The sequence below is a fragment of the Rhopalosiphum padi genome, chromosome 3 (genome assembly GCF_020882245.1).
Source record: "Rhopalosiphum padi isolate XX-2018 chromosome 3, ASM2088224v1, whole genome shotgun sequence".
NCBI classification, from domain to species: domain Eukaryota; kingdom Metazoa; phylum Arthropoda; class Insecta; order Hemiptera; family Aphididae; genus Rhopalosiphum; species Rhopalosiphum padi.
Genome location: NC_083599.1, coordinates 41,327,234 through 41,349,375, shown reverse-complemented (window position 1 = coordinate 41,349,375; position 22,142 = coordinate 41,327,234). Strand labels below are relative to the sequence as shown.

The 22,142-nt window shown below is 31.4% G+C and overlaps 1 protein-coding gene across 2 annotated transcripts; it reads right to left on the bottom strand.

The window, feature by feature from the left end:
• Window positions 1–27: 27 nt before the first annotated feature.
• LOC132927435 (hemocyte protein-glutamine gamma-glutamyltransferase-like) lies at window positions 28–21,799 on the bottom strand. 2 transcript variants are annotated; one of them, XM_060991961.1, is made up of 14 exons: window positions 21,608–21,799; window positions 10,381–10,588; window positions 9,737–9,861; window positions 9,004–9,136; window positions 8,471–8,697; window positions 7,567–7,741; window positions 6,808–7,062; window positions 6,387–6,549; window positions 4,741–4,838; window positions 3,480–3,646; window positions 2,708–2,831; window positions 1,291–1,451; window positions 428–558; window positions 28–299 (listed from the first exon to the last, which is right to left on the bottom strand). In XM_060991961.1, the coding sequence occupies exons 2-14, from the start codon at window positions 10,571–10,573 to the stop codon at window positions 155–157; spliced, it is 2,097 nt and encodes a 698-aa protein (XP_060847944.1). In that variant the 5' UTR covers window positions 10,574–10,588; window positions 21,608–21,799; the 3' UTR covers window positions 28–154. The 2 variants fall into 2 exon arrangements, with proteins under 2 accessions (XP_060847944.1, XP_060847946.1); XM_060991963.1 differs by lacking the exon at window positions 21,608–21,799 and adding an exon at window positions 15,968–16,106.
• Between the last annotated feature and the right edge of the window lie 343 nt (window positions 21,800–22,142).

The window sequence follows — 22,142 nt, the reverse complement described above, 5'->3', positions numbered from 1 at the left end:
CTGAATAATTCGCTGCGAATAACAAACTTCAGCTTGTCGAAATTATTTTTATTATATTTATTATACAATTAAAGAATTTTTTTTCTTAAAAACAGGTTTATATATATATATATATTCATTTTTTTTTTAACAATAACATTATGATTATTTATTTTCATGGTAATACTGTGGCAGTAATGGTGTTTTTAATGTCTGTGAGTTGTTTGGAGTTGAAAGACACAGTGACAGTTCTTTGTCCATCATGTTCTGGCGTAAACACTTCCTTGTATGTGACATACTTTTCGTTAGGCATTACATCTCTGCGTGAACAAATAATATATTGAAAAATATTAGCATCATAGTATTAGGTGCTATAACATTATAGCAACTGTCATAATTTCATAAATGTGTGATACGTGGTTATAATATTTAGTGTTTAAGTGTATACCTGTATTTGATGACTTTGTGGATTCCTGGGCCTTCAATGCTGAATGTGCAGTCTGTTAGGGTGACTGAAAGCGGATTAGTGAACGAAAAAGTTGCTTCACACTGTTTATTAACTTGAAGTTGTGAATTAAGCTAAAAGAAAAATTTCAAAATCAGATATATTATGTTGTACATATTCTATGATATAATGTTGGAAGCTAAAAAAAGTTTACAGAGGTTATTAATATAATTACTATTAAGTATTATTTTTTACCAATCCAAATTAAAAACCTGATATCCATCTGAAAGATAAGTTCCAAAACTTTGGTTCACTTTAAAGATTTGTAATATACATTATAAATGACTTATTAACTATACTTACTTACCTACCTATGTTGTTAGAAATATTTTAAATCAGTATGACTAACAGTGTATGGAAAAATACCACAAAGTCAGACTTTGAAATCATTATTACTTTTGATGTAAATCTTTTTCGTCATTATTTATGTATAATATGGCATTTAGTTTGCCTAATTAATAACACAATAAAATGGATTTGTTTTTAATGAAAATAAATACTGTTTAATTTTTAAATAAGAGAAAATGTATTTTTGTTGCTGATGCTGATAGGTTAGAGATTAGAGGTATCTATCAGCTTTTTCAATTCCTACACCGCACTATTAAAACGAGACAATGTTTTGTCAGCGGGTGGGTAATAAAAAGTAAGAATTTACCACTCCTTCAGGAGTTATATATAATTATCGCAATGCTCTTGTAGGATGTTTCCATTACAAGACTGGGATCTGGACGGCGTATTATTTCGATTTTTCACATGTGTGTCATCGACGTTATACATTCAGTTTTCATTTCCATTTACACACTTACTTCTACGACAAGCGGCGGTTTTTGTACTGCAAAGTCGTCATCTTGGCTCCACAACTGTTCCGTGCCTTGGACGTTGGCCACAGCCGTTATTCTAATCAAACTATGCGACGACATTTTGTCCATGTACTCTGACGGTTTAATGTAAGTGTGGATGTTTTCTCCTAAACGAACAGACAAAAATCGTTTATAATAACAATTGTATGTTTGTAAGATTGCTGTATAACCGAATGCAAGATATTATATCATGGTACAGACATTTTTTTATTTTTTATTATATGTATTTTTATGCATTGTTTTATGTACGTTGATATGTACGATTTATAGAAGAAAAAATGCTTTGATTATCAACTTAAATATTTTTTTTGGTAAAAAAATCGAATCTATTTGGTACTTTTGAGAAGACAAAACTATAAATTCTCAATTCCTACTCTTTAAAATATTCGGGAAAAATTGAAAAACAATCAGGGAAAAAACAGGAACTTTTACGCAAAACTTTTTACACCACAGTTTTCGGTAAATCGGTATTGAGTCTAAAGTTATATAATAATAATAATTATTATTATTATTTAGTAACGTTAATATATTGTATACATATATAAGTACTTTATATAATTATTAAATTTTAAGTATAATAATATAATAAATGCAATATTTTCTGCAAAAAATAAATTCTGCCTACTGTATTACTACAAGACAGTAAAGAAAATCACTAAAATAAAATTATATAAATACCTATATCATAATATAATAATATAACTCTCAAGATATATTACATAATATAAATAAGTATACCTAAGGTTGAAAAATCGTCTTCGCCTAGAAGCGTTTTTCGTTGATATAATATGATTTATTAATGAAATTTAATTTAATACATATATTTAGATACATTATAGGTAGTTACATACTTAATAACGAGATGTAATTGACATCTACTGTTCAGTATAGCAGTTATTTACTTAGGTAGGTAATTATTGTTATTACTTTTTTTTAAATGCGGATATTAACGTTACTAAAAAGTTTTTAACTTTTAACTAGATGTGTGCTAGTTGAAAGTCGAAACGTACTGATATACTTGTGTATTTATCACTATAATATTATTAGAGTGTATGATGTAAGCAACGCTTTGATAATTGTAACGGCGGTGGCAAGCTAACGGCCAAATTACTACTTAACAGAGCACTCTGATCGATTAATATTCGTGGCGCATATCACAATAACCAAATAGTTTTTCTCATACGATCAATATAAATAATAAAATTATTTTAAAATTCGTTAATTATTTTAGACATTAAAAAGTTAGTATCACTGACATTAATACGAGGCACATCAGCCAGTGCTAAGAGCTCGTTAACTTCTCGCTAAACGGTAAAAAATGTTAAAATAAAATACCCCGACGTGTGAACCGTGGGCAACGTACTTTGGTTGGGTTTCAAGTCGATGTTCGCTTCGGTTCTTTTCAACTTGTTGATTGGCGTGCCGGTGTACAGGATTGACGATGCTGACAGCACGATGGAAACGGATCGCGGTTCCGACGACGTGTTCTGTGTAAATACAATTATTGATCTATTAAACCTGTCGAGTTTGTTAACACTATTTGTGGAGGAACGCTTAAGTCCCGCCGTAATAATATTGTATTGTAATCAGCGATGGCATATAATATCTCAAACACTTCACTAACATCTTCTTTCTCTACTTCCCCACACCATTCAGTTTTTTTTTTATTTGTCGAAGATAGTGATTTATTGCATAATATATTATGGTTTTGTGTAGCATAATATTGTAAAATTGACATGTTGTACTTACCTACCTATTTATTCGCTTTTCAATAATCATAATGCTATAATGCGTAGTCTATTTTAATTAATAATATACCAAATTGGTTTTAAATATTTAGACATTCTAGATATCGATGTTGATTTACTATTCCGATTTGTGTTTAGGTACCTGTTACTGATAATATTTTTTTTAACTTTTTGTAGCAAGAATTCAATATGCCTATAATTTGAGCCAATACTTCACTGACACCACTCGCTTTTCTAGGTGTACTTTTTATGTAGTACCTATCTATATATAATAATAATATAATAAATATACTACCAATTGTATTTTCTAAATAAAGTATAACATGTAAAAGTATATACTTTAATGTTTATAAATTATAATAAATAATATAATATGTCTTGTCTTACGTGCATGCTGATAGCGATTTTGAAGCTTTCGCCTAATGTGATCTGTTCGATGTCAAAGAGCTTGAACTCAACGTCTTCAATTTGTGAGTCGTCCATGTCGTATATCTCCTGAGCAATCGGTACCACCTTAATGGCTTTTTTTACGGCCATTTTGTCTTCCGGTGAGTCTAGATCATCAGAGTCAGTCTGTTAGTCTTATAAAGTAAATATTTGTTTAAAGATATTATCAACCTATCTATCTATCCTCCATTGATTGCCTATTTTTATTATCTAGTTCAACTTATTTTTATTATAATTATACTAATGAAAATGTTCAAGATGTGTTTTTTTGTTAACAAATTAAAAAAAAATTAATTTACTTTACAGAGCATAAAGCAAGTAAAATTATTAAATGTCTTATGAAGTTATCTCTATTGAGGTAAATTGTTGGCATTGGTGTTGATAATATGTGTACTGTACGTTGTGCATGTCACGAACTCACGACCATAGTTGCGCTTATGCACTATCCTCTCCTACAGAAAGCACTAACACCCTTCCCATTGACTCATTAGCAAGGTTATTGATATGAGTACAACATTAAATAAATAGTTCCATAACTAGTTGAAATGTCTACGAAGAAATTGGCATGAGACATGTGTGTTCATCGATTTTACTCTGATATCGTACCGAGCCCTGATAATTGATCGCAAGTTAATCGTTGCGCGTTGGAGAAACGGATACAGTTATAAATAGAGAAAACTTTTTCAATAGCAGTATAGGTATTGCTGTGATCATGGCATAGGAGGTCAAATTACTCGAATAACGATGAAAATGTATCGTTTGAAACGCCCTGTGCGTGTTTGTCGATCGTTACCTGTGTATCCGATAAACGACTTGTAATTTGTAATATTATGCTAAGACGTAATATTATGTATTTAGTGTAAAAATATGTTTCCGGTTTATTTTTCCGTTGTAGGGACAAAACGATTTCGTTTGATTATATTATAATATTTACATCGATCGACCTATTATTATAGGGCGTTTAAATGTTTTCTTTAGTGTTTCGTTAAGTATTATTATTAATATTATTAGTTTTATTACAAGCTATTATTATTTTCAAAGATAAAATGTTTTGTTTTATTTTACCGGTCTTGATTTGGGATAGAATCTATACCTATATTTATACATCATCTGTTTCCCTCTCTAACCGCATATACATGACATAATAATATTAACTATAATTTATATATTTGATGTTATTTGAACTCATTTTTATTCATACCGAAAGGATTTTTGTAGATTTCAGTAATGTCTTCCATGTCTTCGATTTCGGGTAACACTTCTTGACCGATTTTTTTCGTCACGATTAGTTTTCCGACGCTGCAAACCAAATATATTATTTTTACGTATGAAATACCGAATATTATAAAATATTAAGGTTTTAAGTTTCTGTTATATATATGTCACAGCTCACAGGTAATGTAAACATTATAATATGATAATGTCGGCATTAACCACCATGAATATTATTAAAATATATTTCTTATATTAAGATTAGTTGAATAATATGATATTACCCAAGTACCTTTGGCTAATGTCTTAATAACCATAAGAATATATATTTGTCGACAGTCACAAGATAAAATAATTTATCAACAATATAGAATATATCTTAAATAATAATTATAGTGAAATACGTCATATCATTAAATAATAGGAGTAAAATATAATTCAAATTTTATAGAGTCGTTAATGACTAATGCGTTAGTCATTAAATGAGTATTTTATTTTATAAATAATATAAAAATAAAATGTTATCGTTTACTCGTATTATGGCATATTTCAACGAAATGTTAAATTGTACAAAATATCAGTGAATTTAAGTACACTTTCACATCAATTATTCGATTCTATAGTCGAATTTTAGCATTATCCACTATTAACGGGCTAACGTTAGCACTATCAGGATAATGTTGATATTTCATGTTTATGAATGAAGAATTACATATTAGCCAAGACACATGGATAATATCGATATTATCAAAATATTTGTAATATATATTTTTTATTAAAGCAATAATTTATTAGTTGAAAAATTCAAATATTTATAATATCGTAGCATATCTATGTAATATGCATATAATATATTATAATACGCGTTATTTTATGGATGACGGTAAGCACTATTGCGTCGAGTGGGCGCCAAAGGGGCAGTTATCCTTATCTACGCCGGATGGAAGGATAGAATAAATTCAAAAATATATATATACTTACTAACCCCCTACAATAGTATGTGGTTTTTGTCTCTCAGTTTATACTATAATATGAATAGGCGCAATAAAGTAATAAATATATGTACCTATCGCGCAGTAACTTGTGTATAAAGGACTTAAGTATCATCTGTGCCTAGGTAATATGCATATATAAGTGTATAACATTAAAATAAGTGTCATACAGACAGCAGAATACAATGAAATCGTTATGTAATACGATACGAGTTATTCAGTAAATGTTTCGTTCTTGTTTATAAATGTTTTGATAGTTATGTTAATCTTAAAAACATTTGAAAATGAATTATTATAACATATTTACCACATAACTACTCTGTTCAACGAATATTTAAATGATTGTAAGTTTAAATGCATACGTCGTTATATTATGTACAATATAGTTAATATTAAAATCAATACAATTATTGGTGTACACGTGAAACCAATTAAAAAAACAGCCTAAACATCAGCTTATAAATTTGGCCAACGTATGTTTTTTTATTTTTAATATTATTATTTTTTTTTAGTAGAAACGTAGAATTGGTCAATAGCTCATTTAGCGGAAACGCCCAAACGGTTATTGTAGAAGAAAGGGGGTACTCTCTATTTTTGGTCGAATTATTTTACACCATATAACATAGGTACATTAATTACTCACTAATTCGGCATCGTTTTCACTCTGGACCAAAATCCATCTTCCGATTCTTTGAAAACGCACATGTCGGCCCGCACTTCCGTGTACACGAACGTCGTGTCGAATCCGATGTTGACTTCACCCCGTCGGACTGCCTCAACAGGCGCAGGACCACATCTGTACATACCTGTTGGGTGCCAGAAGAGTGTTAGTTAAGGTAGTTAAGATGCCGCAGGTTGTCTAATCGTATGCCTATCATCATATTATCAATAGCCGTTGGCGTTTGACTTTACTGCAGCGGAATTACAGTCGAATTGTTTTTACGTGGATATATTTTTTTTCACGTTTAATAAAATTTAAGTGTTTAGATCGCAAATTAAGGTTATCGAAAAAAATATAAACCATGTTTTATATTACGCGTTAAAAATAAACCAAAGCTCCTTACTGTCACTTGTCTCCTGCGGTGTTCCGTCAATCGACTGCCATCCACCGTAACCGTTGGGCAAGTCAGGTCTGGTCATCCACACGTCGTTCCAAACGTGGAAGTTCCAGCACGAGTCGTTCGTATAGCTTCCCGGGTGGTTGTTGAGCTTCTCGCCGTTCACGTCGATATAAGTGTCGATGGTTAGACTGGCGTTCGTGTCGTGTGCTGACATGTAGTTGGTCACCGACCGACACGGTATTCCCAGTGCCCTACAAACTGAAACACACCGCAATCACCGAAATTTAATTTGGGCGTATACACATCAATATGGTTACTGCAGCTATCTAAGGCTCGGTAAGTCTATTTTAGCGGTTGAATTTAAACGAGTTTAAGTAAATCGTGTGCATTTTTTATAATGTTTGACGTAGCGGAAAGGCAGATTAGATTTTGCAGTAAAAATATTTATAAAAGAAGAATTTAGTAGAGTTAATACATAATATTATTATGATGACATAACTCTGCGCTGTCTTTCGTTCATTTTTTCTGGTATCACATTAGTATGAATTAATCATGTTTTTATTTTTTAATGTATTCTAATTTTAAAAAAAACCTAAATTTTGATTGCACGGCGTTTTAGATAGGCAAAACAGGTACATCGCTAGAACTGTCTCACTGGAGCCATAATATTGTAGGTAGTCATTAAAATCAAACTCGATTGAGCTCTGTTTTGTTCTTAAATAGTTGTTGCAAATATTAAACGAGACCACGTGTAACACTCACTTGTAACGATGACACCGGAAAATACCCAACACTGTCCGTACTTCACTGGCATTTGAGTATTGTAAAACTCTTCAAAAATTGGAGTGCTGCCAATCCACGCGAATGGACTGGTGCCGTCTTCGAATGAACCGTCCCATTTGCCCTCGACTAGACCATTATCGTCTACGTTATTCGTCTGAAAGTAAGCACTCGGGTGTTTAAATGTTCTGATATGATTAGATATTTTTTTTGTAATCAACGACTCGAAAAATACATAATACGACAATATTTTTCTTAACGTTTCCATACGTATTACATTTTTGCATCACGTAATAGAAATCGCGTAAATATTTTGATGTCATACATACAATTATATCTTAATGAGTAAGTATATGAAAGTACGAAAAGTATAAACAATTATAAATTCTGGCTGAGTTGGTCATATTCTTTAAGCAGTAAAATTGAAGTTTCACAAACACTAATAAAATCAAAATAAAAGTAAGTTTCTGAAATTTTCTAATATAAATTAAAAATCAATCTGTTCAAATTAAAAGCAGTAAATATTACATTAGGTAAATTAATAATTAGATACTAACTGTATGGCGGTGGTTTAAACCATTCATTACAAAGAATCTTAGGAAACGACATGAAATAATATGATGAAAAATGTATCTATTATCATCATAAAACTACAAAAATGACTAGTTACTATTTGACTATACTTTTAACGCATTCTATTAGATTATTTAGCGCATTAAAATCAACTCGTTAAGTTAGAAATGTATTATGAATTAAATCCGATTAGATAATATGTTTGGAAGTTACTTAAAAAATAACTTTCCAACTTAACTGACTTTCTAAAAACCTAACTATTTATTTCTAAGCTTTAAATGTTATGCTAACTACATAAATACGCGTAACTTACAATTGCCGAAATGGATCTGGCCATTTTCACCGGATCAGCACGGTCTTGGTGCGGAATGGACGACCTGTCGAGTAGCATCATGACGGACGGCAGGACTACGGATTCGAACTGCCCGAAGAACCATTGGTATCCTTTGGGTTCTTTGTACGTGCCTTGCCACACCTTACCGTTGTCGTTGAGCACATATTCGTCTAACTGTTCGTCGTCGTTCAGGTGAACGCCGTCGTCTGAAAATACACGCGAATGTCAGACACACTACCGTATATTATTATGGATTAGGAACAGCCACATATATGGCGATGGGGACTTTTAACTTTTCGAATGAGTATAACAATAGAATAATACATATTCGATTATCGTCAAAAGTTTTAAGCGTTTCAAGCGAGTTTCTGAGGTGGTCGAACTCCACGCGGTTCTGTAGACGGGGTAATATATTTATATTTTGCCAATAATAGCATCCACTCTCCCCCCCCCACACACACACACGTAACACAGCATAAATTGATCACGCCATATGCGGCTATATAACTCACTCGGACACCAGGGGTTGAACAGCACGTAGACGGCCGTGTCGATTTGATGTTGATTGACTCCGGCCACGCCCTTCCGGGCCGTGTGCACGATCATTTTCCACACGGAAACAGGAGCGAACGGCGGTATTTGCACCTGGAATACACGTTGTTTATGACTGATATTTATTTTGTATTATAACTACGCGGATTCACCTATCGCCGACCAAAAAACCCTTTTTGGCGTATTACGCTGCGCACCGAGTGCAGTATACGTACACCTGCGGCACCGGAACCGAAGTAGTTCGAGTGGCGGGTTTTCGTGATGTAGACTATAACTACAACTAATAATATTCTACGTTTGTCGCGCAGCTCTTTCGGATGGGAGTAAACATTTTGTTGTTTATTCACTATTTCATATTATAACGACCAACATAATATTATAGCATTGTTTTCTGTCATCCGATAAAACATTTTTCGTTGGCTGATATTATCAATACTGAAATCGGCGGCGTCAATAATTGAAATTATATAATAATATTATATATACCACGAAAACTACCACTAGTATTTACCACACCGAAGAAGCGCGTACGGTCGAAATATAGTAAAGTGTAACACAAACAATGGACTGATTTCGAATATCTATATATTTTGCTTTTCCGATTTTAAAAGATAGTTGTCCGAAGTAAGTTTATTTTTTGTGGAACGCCATACATTACCTATATTACCAATAATATAATTTTAATTGTCTAACCTGTACGGTGATGGTGGCCCCCTGGATGCTGCTGAACCGGGCGTCCCATCTGTCGGCGATCAGATCCTCTTTTTCTTTGACAATAAGCGCGGCGCTTGTGCCTTTGGCCGGAGTTGGGGTTGGTCCTGTGGAATAACATTGGCAAAACCGACGTAAGTGCTTATATAGTGCCTATAGTAGTATTATAGTAAAGCGATTTAAAAGTTGTTGTTATGGCACTTGAGAGTTGATTATCCGATAAATTACTAGGTTAAAGTGGTAACGGAGTTAGATCTACGACAATGAACTCACGCCCCCTAAACGCAGGACACAATCTGATAGGTATTATGTTTGAATATACATGTATAGTTTGGGGCTATGATTTTATGGACGGGACAATTATTCTTCGAGCACACGAAGTCACGAAACGCCATTTGTTTCCGTTAACTGTTTTCACGAAAGAAATTACTCGATTTTTTTCCAATTTTAAAGAAATGTATAATAATATGCTATGCAAAACGATTAAAGACACGAAGGATCCTTACTGTTTTAAAACGTCGACTTTTCTTGTAATTTATCCTGCTGTGATATTTTTTTTAAACGTCTGTTGTTTATCTAGTCAATGGTATGTAATGTCATTACTATGGCTTTACGTCATCACTCACCTGTCACCAAAACAATTCTAACGATGTCTTTGGTCTTGTCGAATAATCTGTTAAACTTAATGCCAAAATAAAATGGTTGTCCACGGCGAAATATGGCTGTTGATCCATCCTGTATCAATTCGAAACGGTCAGCGTGATGTTCCACAGCGTTTTCCAAAGGATACAGATGAGTTGAGACCACTGTGAGTGCCATGACTATGCGTTGTTCCTGCAACAAAACAATTATATATATTTATACGTGTCCTGATTCCTGAAGTTACTGGTCTGACCGTAAGATTTGGCACAAAAAAGTTATTTAGTATTTTCTTTTGAGACTTCAGGATATTTTTAGAATAATAATATATGGATAAAAAGGGGGGGGGGGAGGAAGTGGATAACAATAAAATCAACTGTGCAGTATTATAGGTATCAAATATAATTTATTTAACTATTATTAATTTGGTCGGTTGAATTGTTTTTTTTTTTTGAAAACATTGTGCTTAATTTTAAGGTCTTAGCTATTTAAGTTTCTTAATTTATTAACTACAAATGTCATTGTGATAATCACATCATTGAAAAATCAATAAATTTATCACTCCGCTCAGAATCTAAAATCTAAAAGTTAATAACAGTACCTACCTACTATGTATATTGTTTAAAATACATTGAAGTCGATGTATGAATTACATTAAGATTTAATCATTAAATATATCCACTAAGTGCAAAATATATGTGGTGTTTATAGTACTAGGTATATAAATATATTTTTTAATGTGTCAATTATTTAAATTATGCTTATAAGGAAAAAGTAAATACGTGACATGGTTGGACTGAGTATTTACATATTACATAATTATATTATTATTATTATTATTATTATTATTATTATTGGAGTTTTGCCAATGGTAAAAGCCGCATTAAATGCGGTTGGCGAATATCAAAGATTATAATTAATTCAGCATGTATTTATTATTGTACCTACTTAGTTACGCTTTGGCCTTTGGTAATAAGGTTTAGTCGCATAGACCAATGAATATTAATATTTTAAATGAGAGCGTATATGTGACGGGCTTCAAATCACATGCAATAAAAGATCGGAGTAACGCAGTTTATATAAGACGATGGTTTAAGGTTAAAGCTGCGGCGTAAGGTAGCTCAAGAACAGAGCACTATTTTAATTAAATATCATCGGGGTAATGGAGTTGTAACTGTTTATAAGTATAAAACAATATACTGAACTAGATTGAATTGTACAAACATTTATCATCGAATAGAAATTGACATGGTTATGATGACCGATAACTTGATAAAAATAAGTTATAACCGAAATAATATGATTGAACGACTCTGTGATATCAGTCAGAAACAGGGGATATAGCTGATTTAAAGATTGATTAACTGAAATATGTAAAAAACAATATTTTATAAAAATCTGTTTATTACATATTTTGTAAATAAAATTAATTAATAATAAATATTGTAATGTAATATTATTTTGTATCCGCTCTCCGGTGTCTAATTATTACATTTTTGTAGAGAAATTTGAATACATTACCATATATTATTATTGACCATATATTATTAAACCCTAAGACATAAATTTATTAGAGAAATATAATAATATTGGAAATTATATTTTTATTCTAAACTATAAATGCTCGGAGAACGAGAAGATTATGTACATTTATCGTTTGCAAAATTTATTAAATGCACTGATGTTGTTCACAATACGTCCATCAAAGCACTTTCTGCAGTCGGAGAGTATTTCCGGGAATGCGGATGCAATAAAAATAATAAATGCAATTTTTCTCGAACGTTTTCCGTTTAAATCGCGTGTTTTTATTCTATTTTACGAAAATCATTTTCCGACTTGTGGTGTATAGCACTTTTATTTGGCTCCGGGGTCGTGTGTTTAAATTTAAATCGAATATTAATTCGTCATGTAGAATTGCAAACAATTGTTTATGGAAATATAAACATACCTATACTTAATACGAAATATTTTGTGCTGTAGACCAGGAGCGGTAGGGCTGTTTTATATTACCGGGAATTGAATTCAAGGGCCCAGAACTAAAGAGCCCAAACATTTTATGATCGCTTCGCTCGCAATACATTTACAAAACAAGTCTATATAATTCATACTCTATTACTATTTTATTTTAATATACAACTATTCAATCTGCATAATTATTAATACATTAATTTTTTTTTTAATACATCTCTTTAAGTGCAGCCACCTTATCAATAATATCATTAGGGTTAATTTTAGTTAACATTTCTTTTTCAATACTCATTAACATTAAACTTTCTAAATGCTCTTGTGACATTGAATGTCTTAAATAAATGTTTACATACTTAAGAGAAAAAAAAACCAGTTATTTTATTGCACATAGAAGCGCTTGTCATCAAAAGATCATTCTTATTATTTTTTCTTTTCTGAGCACCACTCATACATACGACACATTATAATTAATAGGTAATAGCAATATAGTGATATTCATTATCCATAATATATATAGAAAACGGGCATGGACCAATTGCGCCTAAAACATATTTTTCGTTTAGGGTCAGTATACTAATTGCGCTTGTATAATATATATATTAAAATGCTTGCAAATTAAAACTTATTTATTGATTGATTGATTACTGATTTAAGTGACTGGGTATTTTATAACAATGTCAGGAATTCTATGAGACGAATTATAATGTAATATGACTGGTATTTAATTTCGAATACTTAAAGATCAAAAAATAACTCGTACAATGCGAAAAAATTATTAATTTAGTTATTTAATTATTTTACTTATTATTATATAAAGGACACAAGACCCAAGGCGCAATTATGTATTAATACTCATAAAAAAATCGGTTAGTGTTTTCATTAACTAATACATTTTCCTTAGGTATTGTAAAATATTTTGAGCGCAATTGGTAAAATGCCCAGAAAACGTACTATAATAATGTCTATATATACAACATCATGTATTATTAACGTATAAACGCAAAGGTATTTATTTCATTTTTAATTATAAACCAAATGGCAAATACATACTAATAAAATAAATTTAATAAACTGTTTCCAAATTGTATATAGTTCGATATAATTATTATATTATTAATAACATTTAAAACATAAAATACCACGTGGAGACTGGGGGGGGGGCCATAATTTGGTACGGACAAGGGCCCACCGGGAAAATCCCGATTTAAAAAATACCTATATAATAATATATAGTATCTATTACGCGTATATAAAAGGTACGCATTGTACGTTGTACACTGTCTTGTACGTGAGTTTAATTATTGTTGACAATTTGATGAGGTCGTTACATTTCATTTACACGAATTTAGTCATGATATTTAATGTGATCACGAGCCGCCCATCGTCTACAATTGACAAGGTTAAACGTGTCATGTTTAAAAACGTTTGCTCGACGAACTGTGTGAAATATTAATTTGCGCATATATTGGGTTAATCTTGTTTAGGTTTGGACACGTGTGTGTATAGTACCCGCCAAAATCCCGAGTACACCTATTGTATTGTACACGATATTATAATATCAAGCCGTAACGTAGCCACTTTTGCGTTTTGATATTATCAGTTTTCGGCGTTTTGTTTCTGACGAGTGGTGCCAAACGATTGACTAATTATTGGCACGTGCGTCGGCATTTTATTTTCCACGTCCGACGACTGCAACTCAGGCAGACGACAGTGCAACGATAACATTATCGATTCGCTATTAGACGATACAACTATAATATACAGTCTACTGTACGACGATAACTCGACGAAACGACGAGTATTTTTATCATCGAAAATTAATTTAGGTCACTCGTCCTGCAAATGAAAGGTCCGCGATCAGGGGGAGATCTCTTCCATATTGTACTACATTTTGCAATGTTTTGAGCGTTTCGATATATCGACTTTGTTATACTCTTAAACTCTCCGATACTATCCATTAATAGTTGACTTTTATTTGTTTATTTTTTTCCACAGTATACAAAGAAATTAATGAAATAAAAGTGAATTTGGTTATATTATTGGCTTATATTATTACTAGACGTTTTGAGATTAAAAAAAAAAAACTACTCGTTACAAGCTTGGATATTATCTAACAATTAATTCATTAATTATGAAGATTAAAAAAAAAGCCTAGTTGATAATTATAATGTATTGTTATCTCACATTTCTGACCTATTTTTTTTTTTAAAGTAGTAATAATGTTTAATACAAAAGTTTAGTTTCTACAATATGGCTCGGAGGAAATTTTTTATTGATTTTTATACGGTGCACGATTTTTAGAATATTATAATTAAAAAAAAATATATAAGTTTTGTTAAAAGACAATTCGAAAATATCTCAGATTTAAATTTGTTTGTGAAAATCGTTAAAAACCACATAAAAAAACACACACACACAAAGAAAAAATGTTAAATATATCACTCTGTATGGAAAAAAAAGGTTTAATATAATATTATGTTGAACTAGGTATTTACTTATCTATTCACTTCGGTTGTTTATATCAACCGACTTTGGGAATGGTTCGCGTAATTTATATATAGGTATGTAATATGTACCTACCTACTTGAATTAATTAACGAAAGTAATAACTGTATATACTGTTACTATTATTATTGTAGTAATTATACTAAAAATATACTAATGTGAAAAATAATACTATATAATAAAATACATGTATATACTGTGGTGGGTAATTATTCTGTTTTATCTGAAATCGAAATTAGTTGTTGCGTGATTATTACGACTTACAACGGTATTCATTATAGCCGTGTGCGTTTTATCAACGCATAATGATAATGTGGACGGGGCCTTTCGTTTGCGTCTGCACAGTGTTCGCCGACGCCAAAAGTTGGTTGTATTACACGATCCGCGTAGAACGAAATTCGTAAGTGGAATTCGATTTCGGGACTGTATATTATTATATACTATTACGTTCCGAACGGGTGAGGCCTTCATCTCGATCGATTATTCGATTCCGAACCGAATGTTCGGAGGTGCAAACCGCCGGTCACTCTCTCTCTCACTCTCATACGTTTCTGAAGTAGATACGATATTATTACGACGACTGTGATACCAGTTAGACGGGCAGATTCGGCGTTGATGTGTGCAATTATTATTAAGTACACGGCCGTACCCGAATTTTGTAAATAATTTCAGCGAAGGCGTCTACCGCGCGGTAGATCTAAAGCGATAACGAATTCGAGAACTTAAGAGACATAAAACGGCGCAGTGCATTATAAAAACTATCGAGTGCGCGAGCGCGTATAGGTATACGTCTAATACTAATAATATTATGTTGTTCGACAGCGATTTGCATAATTATTACAAAGGTCAACCGATTTGTATTTTCCTCCTCAAACGTAATGGGAATAAAAAAATAACATACACACGTGCATTTAGATACTTACATAGTGTAATAATACTACAGGTGAAGGTCGAGTAGAAAAAAAAAAAATAAGAAAAGTAAAACCGGTCCACCAAGGAATTCGCCTAAACTCGACAACGTCGTGCTGAGATGATAATATTATATTGTGTATAGGCACAAATCTCACTGTAATTATTATATTATTGTGATTCGGTACGTACTTCTGTATTGTATTTTCCCGTTTCCGCAAAACTCAAACGACGACGAATACAACAACAACAACAACAACAACAATAACAATAATAATTATTATTGTTATATACGTATAGGCGGCAACTGGAAAAGTCGTCGCGAACTTTTCACGCCATTTATAGAGAAAAATATTAATTATTATACCACGTGCCCGCGTTTTTTAATTGAACAATCATAATAATATTATTATTTTAATAAATCGCGTGTCGTAATATGTATATTACAACGGAGTCAATATATTATATACAATGATGATTATTGTGCAGTTTTTCCTCGTCGTCGGATTGTTATTAACGCAAAAAAAAAATAACTGAAGTAAAACCGTTTTTTTTTTCGACTAATTATTAAATATCGGTAATACGATAATAACAACAATAACAGTGATACGTAAAATACGGCATATCCGTCGACCGTATAATCGCATACCTATACGATATAATGATATAGAGCCATCTCGTAGCGCCGTGTCAAGTAGTCCAAGGACCAATATTTGACGAGCGCCTCGTAGACCGTGCCCGTGTATATTATTATCATCACTACAATACGAAACGAATATTATAAAGATTGTAATATTATAATGACTGGGCGGTCCGACGGTTTTGCCACTCGGCCAAATGCGGATAGATCGTCCGGCACAACGCGTTCCAACTGCGCCCAATGTGTATACACGATTAATTGTCCGCGGACCACGGGACGTTATGAGATTAAGTTATATCTATTCGATATATTATACGACACGAGTTAGCCGGCCGACCCCGCGGAGAAGGAGGAAATGCGTTTCCGGAGCGGTCCTCGTCCCCGCGAAAACCCACCGCCATCACGCCGAGTGCATACAGTGCATATAATATCGCATTCGCCGAACCGACTACGCGATTTGGCTAATGCGCATAGCGTCCGTGCACGCTGCCAACTGAAGTGAAATCGTCCGAGCGACGCGTACCAAATACTTTATACACACACGTATATTTAGGTATAGGTAAATACGGTATAAACCTGATCTATACCTATGCGCGTCTAGCCAGTATACGTGTCCGTACGATGTCGTCGGGTTAGAATATGAGTCAACCGAGTCAAGGCATTGTACTATATTATAGTAAAAGTTAGTCTGACGTGACGTTGCGGTTGTGGAAATGTATTTGGCGAGTGCGACGAGTTCCCCAGTCCATATTTTTTTGTAAATTTTGCTTCTACACACTTAACCATTTTTCTTTTTTTTTAACATATTTAGAGCATCTTTCAGCATCATCTCTTGAGGGTTGTAACTAGTAAACATAAACTTTATCTTGTCTATTTGTCATTTGCTATTGCACACAAAAATAGGGACTGGAGTGCCCTATAGTGTTATTTTAATATTAGGATTTTATCAAAAGCACTGAACTCGTTTTCCGACAACGTACGAAATTTACCACGAAAATCGCGTGTTTTATACGTATAGTTTTTGCACACGCAGTGGACGCAAAAAAATGTATATTTTTGGAAACAGAAAATCCGCTCTACGGCAGTTGCACGGTTGCTTTGTGCTTGTGTTGGACGAAAGCCTATATAATATTATAGCCACTTTTTAGAGCTACGTATTGAAAACATTTAAAACAATTTTAATTTCCCTGTGATAACTGGTGCGTACTGAATTGTACTCGCGAGTAAATTAAAATAATTAATGTACAAAAATGTAATTTTGATTTTAATTGCGATGTTATTGCAGTGTACACAAGTGTACGAACAGGACTGTAAAAAGTGCGGTACACGAGTGACAAAAACAAATAAACAGACGTACACGCGGTTAAACCTTTGGAAAATATGAAAAAGTCTTAAAGAAAGTATAAAAGCGATATAATTGCGCCCCCGACAGTTTCTTCGTTTGCACTAAACTCTCCTCTGGTTTTCACGCCGAAACCCCAATCCTCCAGTCCAAACATTTGTCCAATCACGTTTATTTACGACGAACGTTATAATATAAAATTTATACGTAGAAATAAACGCTTGTACCCGAACACGGACGTTTTCCCCATAGACATTCATAGTTTTGGCGAATAAAGGGGGGTAGACAAGTACATAAACTTTATAATTAGTAATTACTATACCGGGCGATATATTTAACGCCACACATTTATTATTTAAAAAACTATTGGCGATTTTAAAAATATTTTTTTCAGATCACTCCCAAGTTATTAAAAACAGAATTGTTCTAAAAAATAATATTTTGTACTATTTTTTTTTTTTTTTAATGAAATCATGCATTTTCAATTCCTTATTTCAAAGCAGAATATTTTTTAATGATTTATCGACCGAGCTCGGCGGTGATTGATCAAAAGTTTCGAAATATCCATAGCCATATAATAGTTATAGAGACTTGAAATCTCCATGGTATCTACCTTCGTATCACCGCGAAGGTGTATATTGAGAAAAGATTTCCCAAAATTCGCACTTTAAAAAGGAGCTCACACGTAAAATAATTATTATGATGATTGGGTATGATTTTATACCTGTATATTTTTATGTTTAGTTAAAACTGCCTAAATTACTGCGTTAAAAAAATGTGTAGTGTTTTCATTTAACGGAGTTTAAGACGGTAAAATATACGAGAATTATTTAATTTGTTACGGGAAACCCTGTACAGGATCAGTTAGTATTATATATTTTATTTGTATTTCATACAATAATATTTATTATTATCATCATCGGATAAACGTTACGAGTTTCAACGAACTGTGATGCTGCAGGAGAATCGAAAGATTAATCATTGTGACAGTCATCGATAAATCAACAACTGCTGTACCCTAAGCACATGCAGTGGTGCATTATTTTTTCTCGAAATCGTTAAATGGGATAATTATAGACTATGAAAAATTATTATGGTGATGACTGATGAGCAATATCGTATATTTCACCGTATTAAATGCTCGTGGGACAGAGTTAAAACAAAATATAATTCTCTATAAACCACAATATAATGCACGGTTGGTAAAGTTTATCCCATCAATTAAAAATTTTAAATTATAAACACATATAAACGATATAAGTTAGATTAGGACTTTTTGTAAAAACGAGATAACGAAATATAATATATTTAGAAATCTGTGACGATTATGCACAGCTATGAAATATAGGAGTAAACGGCAATCCCTTGTATGCACTATAGTGTATAACACACATTTTATACTTTTGATATAATAATAATAATAATAATAACAATAGTAATCATTTATTTATTTATTAAATTAATATTAATTAATAATAACAACAAAATAAATTGATTTAGTGTTTCTTGTATTAGGTATGTTATAATATTTCCTATATTTCCTACTAAAATAGATTATTATTATGCACGTGATCTATATAACGTAAATTATTATAAGATACGTAATAAATAAAAAAATTACGAGATAAAAATTAAATCACTGGAAAAAAAATTGAATGAATACAGTAGAAAAAAATTTTTAGTAAAATTTTAGATATACTAATATATTTACCTAGAGATGTTAAAATACCGTATTTTATTTTTTTTTGTATTATACTTGTATTATACCGTATAGAACCTATAAGATATAAATATAATAATGTACGTAAATTCGATTACGATAAAACTACGCCGCTATGGATATTTTTAGAATGAGTAAAACATGTTAAGATAATAAATGATAATAATTTAATATCTTAATTATCGATTATATTTTATATTATCGATATTAATAATTTAATACCGTGTAATAACTAAAAATAACGCCTTAATTTTTTTTTTTTATACCGTCTGTATAAAATTATTTTATACCATGTGTATAATACCTTGTATAATACAGTTTTATACCAATGTATAATACAAACTCATATCTCTATATTTACCTATATTACACTAAAACTAGTATTGTATAATTTATATCGATTATAATTCATAAGAAATTATTTATAAAATTTAAAATTTATTTATCTTAATATTATGATATTCATTTAAACATTTTAAACAATATTTCAAAAAGGTTCTCAATCAAATTTACATAATTTCATTTAGATTTATATTTTTAGGTACATATTATATGGAACAGTTTTAATAAGTTAAAATATATTTTGTTAGTTTAATTTAATGTTTAAGTGATTAAACTGAAATACAAAAGTTAAGTTCTTATCTGATTAAAAAAAAATTATAGAAGCTTAATAAATAACTGCATTTGATTTTTAATTATTCAATTATAAATAAAAATATGATCTATTTTAATGTGTTATCTATAATCTTAATCTATGTATGTTATATATTTATCAGTTATCAATACAAGTTTTAGTACAAACTTTAATAGAAGAGATGCGAATTCAATTAATATGTTTATGTGTTTTAATTTTATATCTATATCTATATAATTATCACTATATATATGCATGTTTACATTTTATTAAGTAGGGAACACAAATTATATTTATTTTAAATTTTTTGATAATATAAATTATTCCTTTAGTTAAAATGCAATAACTGATTAGGTACATGAATAAAATACATTTCTGTAAAATGGTCAAAAAATGCGTGTTAAGATAGGTCAAGATTATTTAAAATTTGTAAATAAATATTATTTAAACATTTAAATCAATCCGGTATCTATTATTAAAAATGTATTTAATAATAACATACGACAGTTTGAATATTATGACATATACTATTCTTTGAATATTTGAACTTTAAATACGTGTTTTGGCTAGAACTTGAATTATCAGTGATCAACTAAATTAGAAATAAAAAAATTTGGGTACACGAATAGAGAATAAGTTATTATATTTAAATTTAAAAACTAAGATGAATCTTTAAATTCGAAAAATGATTACAGACAGAATTTGCTTCTTCCCAAAAATGTTCAAAATTTTATTGTTAACTAGAAAATTGCAGAAATACTCAATTAATTAAATTTATAAAGTATTATGATGTGTGTAAAATTTTTTCTTTGAAAATGTTGCAATTGTTTGAGCTTATTAACTATAGTGAATATTTTTAATTGAAAATAAGCTCACCTCGAGCTTCTTTTTGATAACTATTGAGGTTACGAGTTGCAAAAAAAAAATAAACTAAGCAAATTATATGCGTGTGAAATGTTTGAAAATGTAATGAAATTAAAATACCTATAGTTATTAAACTATTGTTATAATTTAAATTTGTCTTTTCAGTTTAGTAATGCATTTATTTTAGTTTATTTTAAGTATATTAATAAATTATTCTACAATGTATCAAATATTTGCTTGTAATTTTTTTTTTTATAGGTAGTTTGTTCATTTGTTCTTATCCAACCCGAGTTCTATCTACCAAAAAGCTAAGCCCAAGATTGAAATTAACGTTTGGACCTATCTCATAATATTATTTTGTCACCATAAAAAAAAATTAATTTATTAAAAATAAAATATTAACACCTCACGATTTCGTGAAATACGAGTAGGCATCGGTAATAGTATATTACACCCATTGGACTTTTAACACCGTTATTCGAGTAACTAAATGGGGATGGATGAAAAAACAATCCGTACGAGAACGTCGGGTCGATGCGATTAGATCTGTTTCGACACTGTATAATATACATACATATATATATTGCGTGAGTTTGGAATCGTAAAGAAATAAAACATAATAATATATTTACCTCGACGATGATCGTGTGTATATAATATATATATGACCCGGCGGACGCTAAGCGGAACGGCGTGCAAAGTGCGAATACGGCGGTCGAACGCAGTAAAACGATTGAACTGATATTATTATAATATTTTAGCGGTGCGTAGTAGGTACGTTGTGGACGGACCGAGACTGTCGGACTGTTGTGCGACGGACACGGCACGGGATTTGGTATTTATCGGGATAACCTAGATTTGACGATTCCTACTCTCCTCCTCCTTCCAGTCGCTGCAGAGTCGACGATGAATAACAGAAAAAAACGCATCTGGCCGATTACCGCGACGACGAGGATGACCTCCAAAAACGAAACGGCGCCGGGCACACGGCAATGGGAACGATAATAATGTTGTTTGATAATATTACATTTTGTGTGCGTAATATTACAGTATATATGTAGATCTCTGGGGATAGAAAAATGCCGGAAAAAAAAACCACTCGGAGCACCAGAAAACAATAAATTGCAGAAAAATCGTCTTAAGGGTTCGGAAAATTAAAAAAGGGAA